At 46.9% G+C, this 20540-nt stretch overlaps 1 protein-coding gene across 2 annotated transcripts in view; it reads right to left on the bottom strand.

The window, feature by feature from the left end:
- The window catches only part of PLXNA2 (plexin A2), a 320304-nt gene that overhangs the window by 5904 nt on the left and 293860 nt on the right, over positions 1-20540 (bottom strand). For both annotated transcript variants that reach the window (XM_073319575.1, XM_073319576.1), the window contains 8 exons: positions 19648-19794; positions 17820-17979; positions 17028-17131; positions 10617-10716; positions 7844-8034; positions 7029-7198; positions 3320-3532; positions 1220-1370 (listed from right to left, as the gene is read on the bottom strand). In XM_073319575.1, the coding sequence (XP_073175676.1) occupies positions 1220-1370; positions 3320-3532; positions 7029-7198; positions 7844-8034; positions 10617-10716; positions 17028-17131; positions 17820-17979; positions 19648-19794 (1236 nt within the window). The remainder of the gene's footprint in view (positions 1-1219; positions 1371-3319; positions 3533-7028; positions 7199-7843; positions 8035-10616; positions 10717-17027; positions 17132-17819; positions 17980-19647; positions 19795-20540) is intronic.

Raw genomic sequence — 20540 nt, 5'->3', positions numbered from 1 at the left:
TGGGCAACATGGCAGTAGTGGTTTGTGAAGCTGGTAAAACAGAAGTACTTGGGGCAGGCTAGGTTAATGCCGCTGGTCCAGTACAGGTCTGGCAAGCCTTGCCCAGGAGTTGGGAGGGCCACCTACAGCTTATGGGTCACTCCCCAATCTGAATGCTCTCCACACTTGGAAGGCTGAGGCTGGCCGGTTGCTGTCAGTCCCTCCTCTTAGTTTTGTTCCTTCAAAGAAACTTAACTAACCAAGACAAACAAAGCACTGAGTGCTCTTCTATTCCCAGCCATGCTGATTTATTTGTTGGACTGTTTGCTGCATACTAGACCATCACACTGCAATCATTCCCGTGCTCTTGTGCCTTTGACTCTGCATTGCCAGTCTCATTTAGCATGAAAGTTACGTGATTTTAGTCCCTAATCGGAAGATGGCTGTGGCATTGTATCATAAATGCAGACATGCAATTAAATGACAAAAATCTTCCTTTTAATGGATGTAATTGCAAAACAGGTTCTTCTCACAATGAAAATGAAGGGGTGGAACAGATGGCGAGAACTTGGTTTCAAGTGATGCATGCATTAAAGGAGCCCATGCTGCCAGCTTTGCTGTGACACAAAGTTTGTGCCATACTAGAAGTTCCCTGAGGACACTGGGATTTGTGAGGGGGTTCGCTGGGGCAGGACGATTTTTCCCTGCATTTAGAAATGGGCTGCACCGAGGGTGCACCCAGGATCAGGAATTCAGAGCTGCCCACACAATGCTTCAAGGGGTTGGTTCTGATGGGATGTGCTGCACCGGGAGCTCTGGAGACTAAAGCCGCCTATTGATGCACAGCACAGATACAGCATTGATAGCAGCAGTGAAAGCTTCAACCATGCTGCCCCACCAACCAGCTCTGAGCGGGGGAATTGGCCTCCAGGCCCCATTCAGCCTTTGGCCTCCCTTCTGAGACTGCCAGCCAGGAAGCCAACTGTGCTATGTGGAAAAGCCTAACCATGCCAGGAACAGGACTGGGGCTAACCACCTGTCCAGGGTGACTTTCAGTCACTACCAAGCCAGAGTGGAACTGAACTGCCGACCTAGAGGTGAAAGGTTCCATATCTCACTTACACCCAGAGCCGCCTCCCAACAGACTCTAACTGTCTAAGGTGACTTGGTGGCAGGATTGCCATGTATCCTGTGGCCCGGAGGTGGGGGCATGGCCTCACAAGGGATGGGGCCTGCTCACCTCTTCACTGTACTTGCTGACGTAAGAGTAGATCTCATTGAGCGCGCTCAGCATGTTGAACTCAATGGCATGTAGGCGTGACTGCTCTGCGAGGTAGGCATTCATATCCTGGTCACTGATGGCTGGGAGCTTTGCAATGTCTGCATAATACCTGGGGAATGAAAGGTGAGAGACAAATGAAAAACATATTGGCAAGGAAGGGCCCCATGTGCGCAGCAGGGATGCCAAAGCCTCCTGAATGTAAAACTCCAAGAGTTCAGTCTCAGCTAGCATTCATTGCCCAGAACGGGGGTCTGCAGTTCTATCTGGCCTTTGTGAACTCTGCAAGGTGCCAGCAAGGCCTCTCCTCCCGATTGCTCCTAACCAAGCAGGAGCCACAGCAAATCTGGCCCTGTGCATATCAAAGGAAACATTTTACCCCACACTGAAATGCAGCAACTTCTGGGGTCCTGAGAACAGAGAAGCTTTATGACTTTGCACAGTAATACTATGTAATCTTCATCCAAAAACTACACCGAAGCTTAGTGGAGAAACTGAGGGATACCACCTTATCCAGTGAAACTACAGGGGGGATTTGTGTGAGGGAGACGACAATGATCTGAACTGCAATCTGGGTCAGGCACCAAGGCTAAGACTCCAAGAAAGTGCTAGGGGATCTTTAATGGTTGAGGTCTCCGTTGCACATCTAATCTGAAAGTCAGCACCGGCCATAGCAGCATGCGTGTTTGAACTGTACTGTTCGCTCTCTCCCTTTCAACCATCCTACCATGTTTGCTCGTGAACCTGCCAACTGGGAGGCAGACTGGATCACTCGTCATTCATTGTCAGCATAAAACTAGCGAGGAAACCTCTCGTTTTAGTTTAAACTCTACCATTAAAAAATGCTTACTACTCACTACATTCCTCTGATAGGTGGTCAAAAACCAGCAAGACTATAGGTGACACACCCATCCAACAAGAACACAAGAACAGCTGTATTGGATCAGACCAATGGTCCAGCTAGCCCAGAGTTCTGTCTTCCGACAGCAGTCGGTGCCAGGTGCTTCAGAGGGAATGAATAGAAGCATCTGCCAGAACCACCTCATTGTCCTCCTGCAAATGCTCCTCTGCCATGAGACCTACACAACACCTGACAGTGGTCAGAAGGCTGGTGTACTGTGACTGCTGCTTATCATACTGACCAGCACCGCCTCCCTGTGCTGCCCTTGTCTGTCTGTTGTATTCATCCCGTCCCCTCATCTTATATTTAGGCTGGAAGCTTTTTGGGACTGGGACCATCTTTTTGTTGTGTTTGTACAGCGCCTAGTGCAGTGGGGTCCTGGCTCATGATTGGGGCTTGGCAATAATGATGCTTGGCATTGATTCAGAGGAAGAACGTCACCAGCATCATGTCATCTTCCATCCAAGAGCTCATCGGTTCAAATGCCGTTTAGACCATGGAATCAGGCTACGTTATGCTATGGCTGCAGATCCAGCAATGCACATGTAATGCTGACAAACCTCAGCAGGTGGGATTGAACCTGGGACCTCTGGAGCTAAATGCATGCGCTAAAAGCCACATGCCTCTTAGCTAAGGCTGCAGCAGACTCATTAATCTCTAGATGGTCTAGGTGCCAGTACAGCGGGACAAAGCCCCAGGCGTCAACTTCCTCTATTCCCGGGGGTGCTCGACACCCCACTCCATCCCAGGCCCACCCCCACTCCACCCCTTCCTCCAAGCCCTCACCCCTGCCCCACCTCTTCCCACCCCCTCCCCTGAGCACGCCCCATCCCCGCTCCTCCCCCTCCCTCCCTGTGCCTCCTGCATGCCGCCGAACAGCTGTTCCGCGGCGGGTGGTAGATGCTGGGAGGGAGGAAGGAGTTGACCAGCAGGGCTACCGGCAGGCAGGAGGCGCCGGGGGGAGGGGCAGAACTTGGCTGCTGGCGGGTGCTGATTTTTTTTCCATGGGTGCTCCAGGGCCAGAGCACCCATGGAGTCAGTGCCTGTGGACAGAGTGCCACACCAAGCAGGCATGGGTTACATACACACTACAATGGTTGACCAGGTGGTGCAATGAGACAGCCACTGCTGCTCCTGACTATGCTCCCACGCTGACCTACCTTTCTACCCAGCTCTTGTAGCTGGGGATATCCTTGGCATAGAGCAATTTGTTGGAGGGGGAGTCCTTGCCCAAGCGGTGTTCTGAGGTGGAACAGGAGTCCATGAAAGTCTGGGCAACGACAGAGAGGCAGGCGTCTGTGATGCTGCCCTTGTGGATATCGAACACAAACTGGGGGTTTTTGATTACGTTCACCCAGAACCGGAGAGGGAGGCTGCAGGAAAACAAAGGAATAAAAATAAGTCACAAACCCTCGAGACAGGAGGGTATCTTTCTTACCCATGTATTTCAGGTCCTGCAATGATCTGCTCAGGGCTGTGCCCCTTCTAAGCACTAAGTGGCAGTAATGGGCCCACACAGTCCGCAATGGTACCCTAAGCAGAGCTGAGTCCATCTCATTACCAAATCTGGTCCAGGCTAGTGACTACTTTTCTTCTCTGATTTTCCAGCCACCCCTTGGCCCAGCCCCTGCTGACCCTGCCCACTCTGGAGTGGCTGCCATTTGACTTGAACTTGTACCACATCATGTGGCAGCCGGACAGGCCAGGGTGCTGAAGCCAAGTGGACTGCAGGAACCGTACTGTAAGGCAGAGAGGAAGCTCTCCATTTTAGTAGAGCCCCCAGCATTTGCCAGTATTGGGTGCTGGGGTTTATGAGGAGGTCCAGGGCAGTCTGTTAGTCAGTGCTGTATCTCAGCGTCCTTTAGAGCGAAGGTCTGTGGCACTGAGCTGGTGAGGATATTGGGGTGCTACTGGAGTCCCCACTAACAATCCACTGCAGTGAGCAGAATCGAGGGCCTGTTCCCAGCCCATCACTCTGGAAGGAGCACATCAGGTATCTCTGCCTTTCCCCCCTGCCCCCAAATCCTGGGCCTTGGTAATCAAAGGAGAATTATTCTTCCCTTTTCCTTTGGATCTGTAGCAGGATCAAAAACCAGCTGCTGCTTTCTGTTAGCTTTCAAGTCCCAGCTCTCCCTCGCTAGCCAGCTAGCTACAACCAAGGCTTCAGCCTTAACCCTTGGAGCACTGCAGACAAGTTGCTCAATGCCATCGCAGAGCAGAGTCTCTTGTCAACTGCCTCAACCCTCCACTTGCTCCCAATCGCTGCTCTCTGTATGAGGGCCCTGAACTGCTTCTATGCTGACCAGCTCTCCGGCTACTTCCCAGACCCCCCTCAGTCGCCTAAACTGCCTTCCCTCTTCCACCTGTTCTTAACACCTGCCTTCCCCAACATCTCACCCTGCACCCTTCCCAGCTCTCCTGCTACTTCTAACAGGTGACCTGAGTCTACAACCCCAGTTACTAAAGTCTCAGTTTCCAGCTGGACTCCCCCAGGAGATCTAATGTGGTCTGAGACTTAACCCTTTCCTTTTTCAAAGGAGCTAGGCCTGGAGCATAGGGCTAGAACTCCTGAGTTATACTCTCATCCCTAACGCTGACCCAGTTAATATCTGGGACAAGCCACTTCCCCTCTCAGTGCCTCTATTCCTCTGTCTGACAATGCTCGGCTCTCTCCTAGGGGCATAGCAAGCATTCACGAATGTTTGGAGAGTGCTATGGAAACGTAAAGACATAGTGAAGGTTCAATGTAATGATTAGTTTGAAAACTAGAATTTACACCTCTGCCCTGACTCCTCCTTTGTTCCCATATGCAAAGCTGTACAATGGCTGGGTCCCCATCAGCAGCCAGAACCCATGTGGTTTGATGGCTGTGGTAGAAAAATCTTTGTTGTTCGACACCGTTTCCCTTTATAGCTTTAAGAACTGTCATTTTATTCAGGATTCAAACATTTTATCCTAATAGCTCCTTCTTCTAAAGCTTTCACTAAATTGTTTTTAGCTTCCCACAGCCTTAGCGGGGAATCCGGTTTTTGCACACATGATGATTAGAGGCTTTTTAAACCACGAGGGACTGGTGGAAAAAAAATAAAAAGTCTTCAGGGGGCTACCATTTGTTATGGATTCCCCACACCCCAGGTAAATTTCTAACCCACGGAGCTTTTAATCCTAAAATAACAGCAAAGGCAAAGATATAATAGCTCCAATTGTTTTGAGAACATTGAGTCCAAGCTGAAGTTTGTGTCAATTGCACACAGTTTAAGTGTGAGCTCCACTCATCTGCTCTCTCCTCCCTTCTCCACGGCTCCCGAAGCATTTGGGAAGGAGCAGCTCCTAACTGAACTGTCACCTCTGAGCATTAGCAGGCATTCCCCTTTTGATAATTTCATACACCTAAGGTATGGCTGTTAACTACCTGCCTGTATACAACCCAGCCATTTCCAAAATCGCCTCTTCTCATTATTGGAGGGCAGGGGCAGTCTCGGAGCTAAAGAACTGGACTGCGATGCAAGATACCTTTGTTCAATTCCCAGCTTTGCCACAGTTCCTTTGTCTGTCTTGTCTATATAGACTGTAAGCTCTTTGGGGAAGGAGCTATATTTTATTGTGCACACAGAGGCCTTTGGGAACTACTGGAGTACAAACAACAATTAATAATTCCTACCCCTGGAATGAAAGGAGGGGTCTAGAATTTACACCCAAAACCACATTTGTCTGAGTGGTGATGTGAAAAAGGTCTGTAGGAGTGGTATTAGTTTATCCTATAATAACCCCTAAATAATTTAACAGGCAGTTTCCTGGATGCTTCATACTTAGAAAAATAACCAGATTTTAACAGATTAAAGTTGTAAATGAAAAGGCAAGGAACACTTTGCTTAATTCTCAGTGCCAATTTAGCTCTTTGTTGCACTGTCAATAACCTGTAGCTTCTCTGAGGTCTGAGATCAACAGCGGGAGCTGGTGCACAGGTCAGGACTGAGATGCACTGGCAGAGCTGTCTGTGTGGTGGGGGTTCCTGATTTGAATCACAACAGGTCAGAATTGAAGTACATTGTCACAGCAGCAAGGAGGTCCCATAATTGGGACAGCACAGGTACTGGAGGTTTGGATCGAAGAGTATGAGCAAAGCTTTGTGTCAGGGGTGCTTCCTTCCATTATATCTGACGGCAGCCAGAATGTGACAATCACCCCCAAGCACAAAAAATGCAGAAGTGCACTGAAAAGAAAAAGAACAAGCTTTGTGACTCCCAGAGAGAAGGAAAGGGGCAGAGATTTGCACAAAGGTGTGTATGCTGGCATCTTCCGTAACAATGAAAGAAGGGAGTTATGCAGTGGTGAGCTGGAGCCTGTTCGCACCGGTTTGCGCGAACCGGTTGTTAAATTTAGAAGCCGGTTTAGAACCGGTTGTTAAAGAGTTGGGCAAACTCTGGCCCGCAGGACCGTCCTGTCCGGCCCGCCTGAGCTCCTGGCTGTGGAGACTCCCCTTGAGAATCCCTTTTTACTCTCCCGGCAGCACTCCAGGCCTTTGGCGGCACTTCGGCAGCGGGTCCTTCACTCATGGCTGGTCTTCGGTGGCACTTCGGCGGCGGGTCCCTCAGTGCCGCCAAAGACCCGGAGCGAGTGAAGGACGTACTGCCGAAGACCCAGAGTGACTGAAGGAACCGGTTCTTCAGATTTTGGCAGCTCATCACTGGAGTTATGGCAGCATCAGGTTTATTCGGTGAAGCACATGTGCACTCCGAGCTGCCTCCAATTACACAGACTACGTCCCTCCTCCTCCCGCTCCAAGCCCCAGCCCCAGGAGTCCATTCTTTTCCAGGTTGTGGATAATTGCTCAACAGTAGGGTCCACCCCCATTCCCCATGCTCTTACCAATTGCTCTTCCAGGTGTGCCTCACATCTGTGTCGTGGATGCCGTGCTTATCTGCTTGCTCATCCAGGAAATCGAACATGTATTTTATGGCCAGTGGGAGCGCGCTGCCTCGGTGCACAGTACTGAACAAGGTCTCGAACAAGTCATCCACGAATTTCTGCAGTGTACCCTAATGGGAGCAGCAACCAACGGGGTGATGGGAGGGATATATGCACACTCGGCTAAACAGCAACAGCAGGAGGGGACACCAGATGGTGACACAGGCTATGCACAGCTCCAGAAAGGTATAGGTATAGACCCTATAGGAATACGTAAGGTATATGTAACCTTATAGGAATGGGCTGGCTGAACTTCTGAGGCACATTGGTTTTATTCTTAATGTTAAGCACCTTTTCTTTTGCTTCTGAAATGCAATCTGTGCTATAACCATTGCTGAGGGCACTACAAAAGGATTGCAGATATCCGAGGCTGAGGAGATGGGTAAAGACAGACATTTACAGACATGGTGGCTTTCTTTCAATTTTTAGTGGCATGTAGTGCTAGTGAAAGGATGGAGCATCTAGAAGTTTAGGAGCGATTGCAGGAAACCAGGGGTCTATTTCTGGCTCTGCCATTGAATTGTTCTGTAACTCCAGGCACACGTACCCTCTCTGCACCCCTGCTCCCCCTGTGTAAATGGGGATAATGTCCAATTCACAGACAGGTCGCAAAGCTGCATTCATGGACACTGAAGGCTTGAGACAGGGGCTGAGCACTGTGTCTTTGCAGACCTATTTATACATTTTCCAGCCAGACTCTGGTGCATAGTGATTACCTTTGTAGCTAGAAGTCTAGTCAGGTAGATCTCAGACACCATCTTACTGCCCCGGTCGCCCTCCTTCTGGTCTCCATGGTCATGGTTTTTGACTAGATGCCAGACTTTCACTCCGCTCTCCAGGTCAGGGGTGATCATGGGTGCTCTGGAGCGGAGGCTGTCTGGGCTGCCTGTGTACCGGAACGTTGAATCTGAAAAGAAGGGAAGAGAAGCCGGTGATGTCCAAAGGAAGCAGCTTCTAACACTTCTCTGTCTCTCCTTAGTAGACCCCCCCTTCACTGGATTATTTGCAGAGCAACTAGATATAATACATTGCAGACACCATTAAAAAAGCAGCATTTGCCACACGTGGCCACACAGGAAAGGATGTGAGGGGCAGGACTTCGTCTCCGGTGAGGAAGGGTTTAACTCCAGTTGAGCAGCCCCTTGTCCAGGGGAAAGGGTAGGAGAGTGGCTATTTGAGAGAGGGAGGTGGAAGGCTGCCTTTATGATAATCAGATTGGGCACCCGGGGCTGAACAAACCTTTGCTTTCTTGTTATAAGTACTAACTACATCTGCTGGGTCATCATTCCAACAGCTTGCACTGGTGGTGATGTTGCCTTCTAGACAAGGATACAGAAGCCTGGTGGTATCTCAGATACCACTGGGAGTAGGTAACTATGTCCATGTGATGACTTTGTGAGGGGTACACTTTTGAATACTTTTTCATGACATCATATCTTTAAAATCTGGCAAGTTTATTTTATACATATTCCTCAAGGTGACGGTGTCATTTCAGAGAACTTGAGCAGCTCAGACTCTCTTATTATATTTTAAAACACCATTTACTCTATCCTCCTCCCTGTATCCCCCGCCCCACCTGATCCAGTCCAGGTCCATGTATGTGTGTGAAATAAGAAAAATGAAATGAAACAGAGACTGCACAACACAAGGGAGTACTTGGGGAGTGTCAGTAACAACAGGTGGATAGCACACAACTCTTCCCTACAGTCATCTGTTACTGCCACAGAGCTCCGTGAGCCCTTTATTCTCATTCAGATTCTGGGACTCTTCCTAATTGGTTAACCTGATTTACTCACACGCAGTCCCATTCAAAGCACAGCCATTACTCACATGCTTAATGTTAGGCACGTGCATGAGTGTTTGCAGGATCAGGGCCTTAATGTCAGCTCTCTGTAAGTCTGATTGCAGCTGCCCAGCACAATCCAAACAGGGCAGAAGCTGTGTTATTTTTAAAACAAGTGATGTGGTTAAAATGTAACAAAAGATCAAATTAAGAAGTGACTGAATTAAACAGCAGACCAATGACGGGTTGTATCTGCAGTGTGTGCTTGTATCTTTTTGGCTCCTGTGCAGGCAGGTTGGGGAGGGGAGGAACGTTAGAACGGCTATACTGGGTCAAACCAAAGGTCATCTAGTCCAATATCCTGTCTTCCGACAGTGGCCAATGCCACTGCTTCCCTGCAGAAGCCCTGATCACAACCCTTCCTGGCGAGCTGGAACAGATTCCTCTTTGGAGCGTGGCAAGAGTGCTCCCCTAATCACCCCGCTCACTGCAGAGTGATACGAGGTGCTTCAGTTCCCCAAGGAAATGTATTATCCTGGTTCCACCCACACACTATCCATTGAGCCTGTGGCCTGGGGCAGAACATTCTGGTGAGACTATCAGACCAGCACACACACACTCTCTCTCTCTCTCAAATACTTGCTTTGCTGTGGCCAACTCAGCCTCCCAAGTCTCCACTCGCCTTTCCCAGTACCAGAAAGAGTTAAGGAGATCAGCGCAAGGAAATATAACAGTTATTACAAAAGTTGCTAAAGTTTCATCCCTGATTAATATGCAGAAAAATATGAATATTCCAGCCAATTTAATTAAGGCATGGGGGAGAAAGGAGGGGGAAAGGCTGGGAAGCATCTAGTAATTCTATTTTTAAACATGCGCTGTACTGATGCATAATATGGAAAGTAAATCTGCATCTTCATTTGCATTTTGTCTGCACAATTAGAATTATTAATATTAACGTGAGCAAAGATCATGCATACTTGTAGTTGACAAATGCTCTTGCACCTGATGGTGATGAACAAGCATTGGCATTACTTCCCCCATCTGGGTCCCCTCCCCACTCCACCTGAAGAACAAACGGAACTAAGAACTCTGACTTGGACTGATTTTTATAGGTGGCAAACAACCCCTGCTATGGTGCACAGAGCCACAATACTGTTCTGCTAGCTGGAGGGTCTCACATCATTCAGATGGCTCTGCAGAACTCTTCCGTGATGGTACCTGGAATAAAGATTTTGAGAGCCAGGAAACTGGGAAAGGAGGTGGGTCTGTCAGGAGAGCTATCTTTGGCTAAACAGTTTGTAGAACGAAAGAGCTGAAAAAACCTTTGTGCCAGGGACTTCTCCACCATCCTTTATGAAGGTGTATTATTATTACTGTGTATACAATGCTATAAATATGCACCTGGCATCTAACAGACTCAATTATTCAGACTGTAAACTCTTTAGGGCATTGTCTGTAAAATGCCTACCCATATTGCTATGCAAATAATAACTAACATTCCCAATTCCCATGTGTGTAAAATCTTGCATGCTGAGTTAAGAATACTCTCACTTGTTGATTGGAACTAAGCAAAATGACGAGCTGAGACCAAAAAGCTTGTTCCACTAATGATTCCAGGCTGGAGTCTAAAGAGGAGTCTAGCAATGGAAAAGTCAGGTCGCTGCCTATGAGCCCTTATATCCCCAGCACTTAACCCTGCTTCTTACCGTATCTACTAATGGAGGTTCGAGATATGCTGGCAGAGGCGGGAATGTTATAAGAGGAGGTCTGTTTAGGAACGAGAGCCACCACAGAGCGGTCTGACACCTGGTAAGGCAAAGAGATAGAAGAAAGCAGGTGAGTGAGATTAGACCACCAGGAGGTGGTGATACTACCTTTGGAATGTAGAACAGTACCTGCTAAGTAGCAGACACTGAAGGCTGAAAGTTTTAGAATCCAGACTTTGCAGGGAGCTAACAAAATGACACCTTGTTCAAGACGACAAGGGGAAAAAAACCGAATCCCACTAGCCTGCTCTGTTTTCTTAACACAAGAGAGACACCCCTCTTTATCTTGTTGAGTCCTCTGCTAGATTCAAGCCCTTGAAGGAAAGGGATGATAAATGAAGACATATTGAAGACATTTTTGGTCATTTTGATTTAAGATTACATTTTATCCAATAAAATGGAGAATCTCAAGAATTGTTGCGATCCAATTAAAGTCGTAACGCAAAGGGAATAAAACAGCTATAATAATGTTATGGACCATAAAACACTCTTATTAAACCATTTTTTTATTTTAACCATTTTTATGAACTTTAAAAGTTTGATTTACAGCTGAACAAGTCATAAAACTATCTTTCAGAATCTTAAATTGTCGGTCCCTCTATTACACCAAAAAAGGATTAAACGCTGGAAACTCAAACTATAAATGAACATTAGTGCTAACGAGATTCTGTTATAGCAAGTTTTAGTGGCAGCATTTAATTTTACCCTCCCTATAAATCTAATAGTCATTGGAAGTTTTTAACTTATCTTCATTAATTAAGAATCTACAGATTTCAATTTAACAGACCTTAGCATTTTTTAAATTCTGAACTTAGAACCTTATGATGCAGTATGGCAGGGGAATAGGAAAGTCAACCCTACAGTATCTTCAGGTTGATGTGCTTTCTAGGGCTTAGCCAGTGATTTCCCTGAGGAGGGTGATGGGTTACACAAAGAAAACATCCCCTCCTTACCCCAAATTATCTGTCCCCTAGGTCTAAATACCCAATTTGCCAGCCAGGGTGCATTATTCCATAAATCTGGATACTGGTCTGAGTAGGTGCTGCCCTGGAGAACTTATTAAGGACTCCTCTTCTTCTTATGCAGTGACACCCACTCATCTATCATCTCTCCACCAATCACTCTGGAACTTCTCTCTTCATGCTGGTCTTGCTCTGACCAGGCGGCATATCGGATTCTCTCTCTTGGATGGGTAAAATGAGCTCCTTACTCTTCCTCCTAAACCCCTCTCCCCACTTCCATTTTCCTGCACTATTCTTCACACCACCTCCCTCCCTGTCAGCCTCACCATCTTGCTCACTCATCTTTGACTCCCCACTCCCTGCATACATCCAGGCTCTTGCCACATCTTGCCACTTGGCTCTCCACGCCATATTGAAAATCTGACCCTTTGATTCTGTCCCTGCAGCCAAAACACACGCCTGGGCCCTGGTCAACCCCTCGTCCCTTATGGGCTCCCCTACACCCTTATCTCTTCCGTCCACTCTGTCCAAAATGCAGCGGCTAAAATGACCTTCATCACTCAATCAGCCCATCATTCCCTCCTTTGAAGATCACCAGTGGCAGCCTAATACAAGTCTAAGCTTCATTCTCTGCAAGCTCCTGCACGAGCTCTGTTCGAGCCTCCTCTTGGATGCACTCCTCCTCCACATTCTAACCCCTCCTAAAGACTCCCTGTTTTTGCAAGGTCCAGAGACTTTAGACCTACGCTGATTGTCACATTAGAGGAGACGCAAGCAGCATGGTTTAGACAACAACTTAGATTATAAGCTCTTTGGGGCGGATTGTATTCGTTGTTCTGTGTTTGTACAGCGGCTAGCACAATGGAGCCCTGATCCATGACTGGAGGCCTGTATGTGTTACTGCCATACAAATGACAACCCCAGTGCAAGGGGGTGCAATACTGCCTGATGAGACAGAAAACCAAGCTTCTGACCACACGTGGTCACTATGGAACCGTGAGCACCCTCCCTGAATATAGGTGGAGTCACAGTGATATTGAGGTCGAACTCCAACTGGGATGATTTCATTCCACCTCCCTAAATTCCCCCTGCAGTTTCATACTGAAGGTAGTTTGAATAACTACTGCCAGTGCAAAATAGCTGGCACATTCCACCTTAGCTTCAGGAAAATGAGCTCTAATGTATAATGATCTGTAAAGTGCTTTGGGATCCTTCAGGATGAAAGAAGTGATATAAATGTCAGTTATTATTATTAATAATAATAATAATACGGCTTCATGTTACACCCAGCAAAAATGAAATATTTCTATTTGACTAAGTACAACACTTCACATCTCTGTTATTTCCCCTCTTCTCCCCCCGTTCCTCCCTCACTTCTCCCATTTATTAAGTCACTGGAAGCAACGATCAAGTGGTGATATTATTTTCTTAGGCTGTTATTAGCTGCCACTTTGGTTTAATTTCACAAAAGTGAAATCTAAGCATTCCAGTGCAAGGAATACAAAGGAAGCTCTGGATTTTCACACAAAGAAGCAATAATTTCCAGGCTGCTGTAGTTGGATACGGTTTCATCAGAGCTGTAGTTAACTAGGAGAGAAGTATTAAAAATTCCACACATATAGAGGGAGCACTCTTGCCCTCTGAAGCTTGGGCAGAATGACTCGTCAGCTAAAAAGCACCAGTGTACAAATTAGAATCAGATGTAACATACTTTCCTTTCCCATTCTGCCCTGCTGCCACCACACTCCTATAGAACCCTGGAAACACATGAAAAATTGGCTGACTTTTTTTTTTTTTTTTACAACTTTACAAATATTCTGGTTCTTTCACTGGCTTGAAACATGCTATGTGAAACCCCTTTAAAAATAATGGTAAAAAACAGAGTGGGGAGAACAACAGACAAGATATCCAGCAAATACCTTCTTTACTGACATGGCCTGGCAAGGATACCAGAGCAGCTAATGAGCTCCAGCTTTGGACATTCCGTAGCCAAACCACTATAGGTGTCCGAATCTCATCTTCCATATGCATTTTCCCTGGCTGTTGCTAATTTTTCATTTAAAAAATAGTCTTCTAATCTCTCAGCCCTTCCAGCCTCCCAGTGAGTGATGTCTCTTCATGGTTTGCTGCCTCCGAGTTAACCCTGCACAAGTCATTGTAAATCACTTGATGTTAAACTCCGAGTGCTTCATTTGTCTTGGGTAAATCTGTGTGAGCATATCCTACAGAGTTTAACAGGGATAGATAGGGTTCTACAGAAATGTTGTAGGATTCTACAGAAATTCTTCTAAAAGCCCTAGAGAATTTAACAGAGAACGAGACCTTTTCTACAGGTATTTTTAAGCCAGCATACAGAATTCAGCAGCAGGGATACAGCTCGCTATTCAATTCTATAACACATAATAATTCTATAACATTATTCAAAAATAATCTATAGAAAGCTGATCATTTCCTATTAAATTCTATTTGATTTTTCCATACAGGGGATGCTTGTGAAAATCAGATTAATGATTTAATGGGTAGACAAAGACAATCAGCTGATTATGATGTAGGTGGGACGTTATCATAAAAAACCCAGAAAAAAAATATCTTGCCTTGAAGAGCTGATGAAGAAATGTGGGATTAAGAGAAAGACTTGGAATTAAATCATCCAGCTAATAATAAATGATTGCTGATACTGTCCAAAAAACTAGAACCTGCAGCTGTACCACCTTAAAGCATGATCATACTAAGCAGGAGTAAGGCTGGATTAGTTCTTGGATGGGAGACCTCCACAGAATACAGTACTTAGAAGCTGCAGGAATTGTGTCAATTGTGTTGGCAATTCACCGATCCTTTTGATTCAGTGTCCCAGTATAGAGGTAAGGGGCTTGTCGTTCAGCTAACACTTTCAGCATGTCCTAGTACTCAGGAGATTGGGTTTCTACCCCTACCTCTGCTTCAGTTTCCCCATCTGTAAAATGGGGATAAAAACAGTGACCTTCCTTGTAAAGTGCTTTGAGATCTACTGATGAAAAGTGTTATACAAGAGATAGGCATTATTATTTAAAGCAAGATTCTGACCACTCATGGGTCCTGAAGATGCCATGGCACTTCTGCCAGAGTCAAGGTGTTAGCTCTGCTATCTTAGCCAAATTACAAGGCCACACAAAGAGTCAGTGGCAGAGGCAAAATGCTCAGTGTACTAGCCAAGGCTGCCTCTTAAAAAGAGCACAAAGGAGCATCACATGCAACATATTTGCAGCATGACGTGCACAGCAGAAACAGCAAATGCTGCTGCAGACATCAACTGCACATCTCCCCACACAGCACACTGCATCTTCAGATCTCAGCGTAACATTGCTTCACCCACGGGAAAGAACAGGTTGAACATACAAACAGAACCATACAAACGTCTGGTATGAAAGGCAGGGTGGCTTTGTGGAGGTAGCTCTTATTTTCACTAGAAATGGGCCGGGACAACCCTTTGGGAAAGTTCGGATCTGACCTTTGTGGCTTGGGCCCATTATTATGATTTTTTAAAAATCAAACTGGTTCTCCCCTCCCTACTTGCCTGCTGATCACAAGTTCCCTCGCTCCTCCCCACCTTCTCTGATTAATCACTTCTTTTGCGCTCACACTGTCTTGGTGCACATCTATACCGGAGCTGGGGGTGTAACTTCTAGCTTGTGTAAACACTCTCATACTGGCTTTGAATGAGCTGTGGTGTTAAAAATAGCAGTATAGGTGCAATGATGTAGGTGGCAGGCTGAGCTAGCTACCCTGAGTACAATCCCATCTGAGACCCGAGGCACATACTCTGGCATCTAGCCCATCCTGCTGCAGCTACATGGCTATTTTTAGCACACTAGTTCAATCAAAGTGAGCACATGGACCTCAGGATACGTGGCCCAAGCCCATCCTGAATTGTGCTTGCCAACTTAAAAGCCAGCTGTGGTGGTTGTATCTGTGATGCGGACACCAATCTGCTAGGAACTGAGCTAAGACCCATGAAACTCATTTCAAAGAGAGGCCACTGAATAGCCACGAGATAAGTCACCTTTAACAAACAAGCAAAGTAAAAAGGGAAAGGTTTCTGTTCAAAAGGCAACTGGCTAGTACCTCATGGAAAGATCTGCTTCTCTTGAGAAACCATTCTGCTCAGAAAGAGAAGTATCCTCGTACTACATGCCAACCTCCTTTCTTCTAGTGACTAATTAGGAGGGTTACTCCAAGGTACATTGAAGCTACAGGAAGGCTATGGACAGGTCCATTGGCGTACAATACAGAGCGCTGGGTTTCAAGAACAATGCCTCTACTAACTGGAAATCAGTTTCACGGGTGGTTGGATACAGTTACACTCCAGCACATTCCAGCATGTGGTAGACAGATGGACCTGGCTGAGTACGTACCTTTATCTCTCTCTCTGACCTACCATAATTAACACTTTCTAGCTGCTCAAGTCTCACCCAAGGCAGGCTGTGCTTGGCTGGTGTCATTAGCCTAACAGCAGTCAGAGACGGAAAGAAGCTTGTAGGTCATCTGATCCATCCTGGTCACTGTGGAATGCAGCATCTCCTATAGCATTCTGACCAGTCTAGTTTCAAATGACTCCAGTGAAGGGGCTCCTGATGCTTCTCTTGGGAGACTCATTCCAGAGCTTAACACATTCCACCACTTCTCGATTAAGAAACATTTCCCAGTGTTCAGGTTTATGTTTACAGTGCTTGGGGCGATATTCCCTTAACTGGCGGCACACTCCTCTGTGACTGCCTTTAATTTTGAAGCCATGCGATTGCTGTGCAGGACACAGGGTGATGGCGACGTCCCCTTGTTCCTAAAAACCTAGTTGCCTTTGTTATCCCCTGAACGAGAACGGAGAATCAACATGTAGGAAGATTGAGAGTGAGAAACTGGAAGAGACAAGTCGTCCATGTATCTCGGTGCCCCGCCTCACTGGATCAGGCGGCTAATCTGCCCCCATGGTGCCTGGTGGCCTATCTACGATGCTTCAGAGACAGAAACCCCTCTCCCTTCCTATACTGCCCTCCCCTTTCTCTCACTTAGGCTTCCGTTTCCAGGCCTGGGTCTCTGACATGATAGCCTCCTGCAGCCCCCACATCTTTAACAGTGACAGTGCAGCCCTCTCTCTGCATACCCAGTCTATCTGGTGAGAGAGGCTGGCATTTTTAATTTAGTCAATTTTCAACTCTGCTCGTTTCTGTAAGATGTGCGTCAGGGCTGCTTTCTTGTCTAATGCACGAGCACACCGAACCATTCTGGTTTATCATAAGAACGTGACCTCCCTGTCTGTCTTGTTAGACGAGACGCCGAGGAATTAAATTTCTGCTTTTCTTTCCCTTCCGCTTGGCTGCTTTCTGGGAGCTCTGCGTCAGGGATGGTTTCTTACCTGATAATGCATCAGGGTGTTTAACCGCTTCCAGTCGCCCTCAATCTTGGTGGTGATGTCTTCATCCTGCAGGACCACGCGAGCTATCCGGCCCTGGCGCCACTCTGCAGGGAAGGCAAGAGCAAGCAGACATGATGGTCAGGGATGAAAAGACACCTGCCTCTTCTGTCCACATCCGTCTCATGTGACATTGTATGAGAGATGAGTCTCTCAGAGGCCAAGCTCCCAGGAAGGGGTGTTCAACGAAAGGGCTGACTTCTGCTCTTGATTATTCCTGTGAAGCCCTAGGGAAGTCAATGTGGGTTGCTTCCTTGCATCTAAGAGCAGAATTTTCCCCAGGGTGGGGGAATGTAATTAGATTTTGGGGTGTTGATCTGAACCACGGGTCCCCTCCAACACTACTGTCAATACATGGCTGTGGAGGTGGCTTGTGTAAAAAGCTGAAGGTGGTCTGAGGTGTCAGTCACTTGCTCACTGGGCAATTGCTCCACGAAGACAGCTTTCTGGGGGACATTAACAGGGTCTGCAGAGTGCAATGGCTAAGACAGGTCAAGAGTCTGACCCAGTGTTGTGTCCTGCAGAAACAGCATCTCCGAGGGGTGTAGTGTGTGTTTGTGGGGGAGGTAAGGATAGAGCAAGTGTGCACAAAGCGAGCCATCCTGGCTCTAGCCAATGCGATCAGCTTCCTGAACATTACAAATGTCTCTGAGAACTACCCCAATACTGGCTACTTCTCTAACTCTCCCCCCGCCACCTCCCCGCCCACTTCTCACAGGGCAGGGTTGCTCTTACCCAAGTCCATGTCGACAGCCCTTGGCCTTTGGGAATAGGGGACATTTTTGTACACTGCATCCAAAATCTTCTCTTTGACCTGAGTGATGGTGTCGCAGTTCAGCACCTTCACGGGGATCTCTGGGCTGTTCTCGTTATCGGGGTTCACACAGTTCAGGATCTAGAGAGGGAGAAGACCCAAACGGCTCTCAAAAGGGCTTCAGAGAAACATCCAGCATAACAGTGATAACGTTCATCATGGGTCAGAGACACTTAACGTTGAATTCCCCTGAAAAGCCAGTCTCTGCATTGATATCACAGCTGTTGTATCTAGAGTCTCCTTGGGAAACTCATTAAACTAAGAGTGTTGGATTATATTAAAAAAGTTCTGTATTAAAATCACAAATGAGTTTGATTCCCCATAGTTCAAATTCCAGGGTATTCACTAATTAAGAGGTCTCTTGGTTTTTGGTGCTGTTTCTCTCCCTCTGTGTGTGAAACTTGCAAGCTGCTAATTGTGTTAGTACATTCTAAGACAGAGTCTGTTCTCAAAGCAATTCTTTGTAACAACAACCACTCACTAAGAGAGAGGCTCAAAACAATACTCTGTAACAACAGAAACAGCACCCAGAGACTATCCACCCTTTTGTTGTATTAATCTTGCTTTGTTAACAATTGTGATTAAAATAGAGATAGAGGATGTATGTGGATGGATGCTTGGTGTGGATAATAACTGAATGAGCAGGGAGGTGCCAGCCTAAGAATCCAGTGTCCATTGGCTGAAGAAGGCGTCAAGTGGAAATAACCAGAGGACCCCCGGAGGGCAGACTGGAATCCACCCAACAGCCTCAAGAATGGGTGAACCAAAGAACAAGATAACATCTGGCAGCACGGAGCCGTCAAAGGAATGTGCCATCTGCTGATTGATTCAGCAACAGCATGATGAAGCAATTCCCATAGACTGGCATAGGAAGAAATTCCTATAAAAAGGAACTCTAGAAAGTGAGAACTTTGGGGTCTGATTCTGCAAACCAACTTCCAGGAGCATCAGATGAGCATCTGACAAGGCCCTGCTCCCTCCTCATGTCCAGGCCACCTGGCCAATGGGTTGGCATGAGCAACTCTAAGGCTGGTAACTATGATGATAACCTTGGAGAACCTGTGTGTGTGTGTATGAATGAATGTGTGAATAAATATGAAATTGAATGGAATGTTATAGCTATAACTAACTGCTTACTATGATTCTTTCTGTATTCACAATAAATGTGGCATTTTGCCTTTTCCCCTTTAATAAGATCCTGCTGGTTTTTATTTTATTGGTATAACAAGAGCTTCAGGGTGTCCCCTGGAGTTATGTTTTGGGGAGGGCACGGGCATGGGGAGCTATAGATAGATTTAAAAAAGGATGACAAGGGTCTGTGATGCCACATGTAAACCCTGATTTTCCAAAAACTTTAGCAGCCCGGGCTGTTTGCACACAATCTGCACAAGCAAGTTAGGTACATACTTAATTTGCACCTGGTCCTGGCACCCTGAGGTTTTGAAAATCGGGCCATAACATTACATGCACTTACGTCCCACAGATTATTGCACACGCAACGCTTGTGGTCCACAATGTTGGAGTATGGGTTGAGCCAGCTGAGAATTTGGGCCATAAAATTGTGTACTTCTTGCTTGTGCTTTCGATGAAGGACCAATTCTGACATGACGCAGCTAGTTCTACCCTGGGGCATCAGGACTGCATATATCCTGCCCTTCCTGTACAGCTTCTTTTAACTTACAGGAAGTCATTTTCTGCTGGAGATGACGCGTACAGTTCAAAGCTGGGTCCCACGGACAGCCAACTCACCAATGTTTTGTACTCAATTTGCTGCCGGATCAGCTTGTCCTCACTCAGAGAATAGCGTGCCTCCCCTGTGATGGCATCGATAGGGCCCTTCTCCATCTGCTGCTTGATGGCACAGTACAACATGAAGAGCGGCTCCCCAGCGCACTCCTGTTCGACAAGACACACAGCAAAACAAAATCTAGGTGAAGGTGCCTCTTTGGCAGGGCCTTATCCTAATACATATGCTTAACTTTAAGCAGATGCATGGTCCCACTGGCTGAATCTTAACAACCAAAGTAAGTGTTTGCAGGTCTGTGGCCCAAAGCAGCACTTGGAGAGGAAAGCCAATGCCAAGGGGCCATTACTCAATGTGGGCATCATCCTTGGCTTGCCTCCCCAGGGCTGGAGAGAAGGAATCTGAGGGTATGTCTACATTACAGCTGCTACAGTGGCACAGCTATGGTGCTGCAACTATGCCACTGTAGTGACATAGTGTAGACTCTTCCTATGTCGCTGGAAGGGGTTTTTCTGTCCACATAGCGAATCCACCTCTCCAAGACGGCAGACGTCTTCTGTCAACCTAGCTGCCTCTACACTGGGGGGTTAGGTCGACCTAACTACGGCGCTCAGGGTGTAAAATTTTTCACAGTCCTGAATGATGTAGGGAGAGGAGTTGTTTTGGGGTACTCCAGAGGGTACAGCTAGGTGAAATGGGATTACACAGAGCAAGGAAAGTTACACTGAACAGTAAGGTGGGCACATTCCCCATTAGAGAGATCCAACAGGCTGTGCACAGTGCTTCAGGGAAGCGGCAGAAGCTCCAGGACCTGGGTTATTTTACATTATGCTGAACAAAGCAGTCAGGAGTTTACTGTAGGGAACTACACTTTACTGGGTGGGGCATGGACTAGATG

Source organism: Lepidochelys kempii, chromosome 21 (assembly GCF_965140265.1).
Source record: "Lepidochelys kempii isolate rLepKem1 chromosome 21, rLepKem1.hap2, whole genome shotgun sequence".
In the NCBI taxonomy this organism is placed as follows: Eukaryota; Metazoa; Chordata; order Testudines; family Cheloniidae; genus Lepidochelys; species Lepidochelys kempii.
This window is presented reverse-complemented; position numbering and strand designations above follow the sequence as displayed.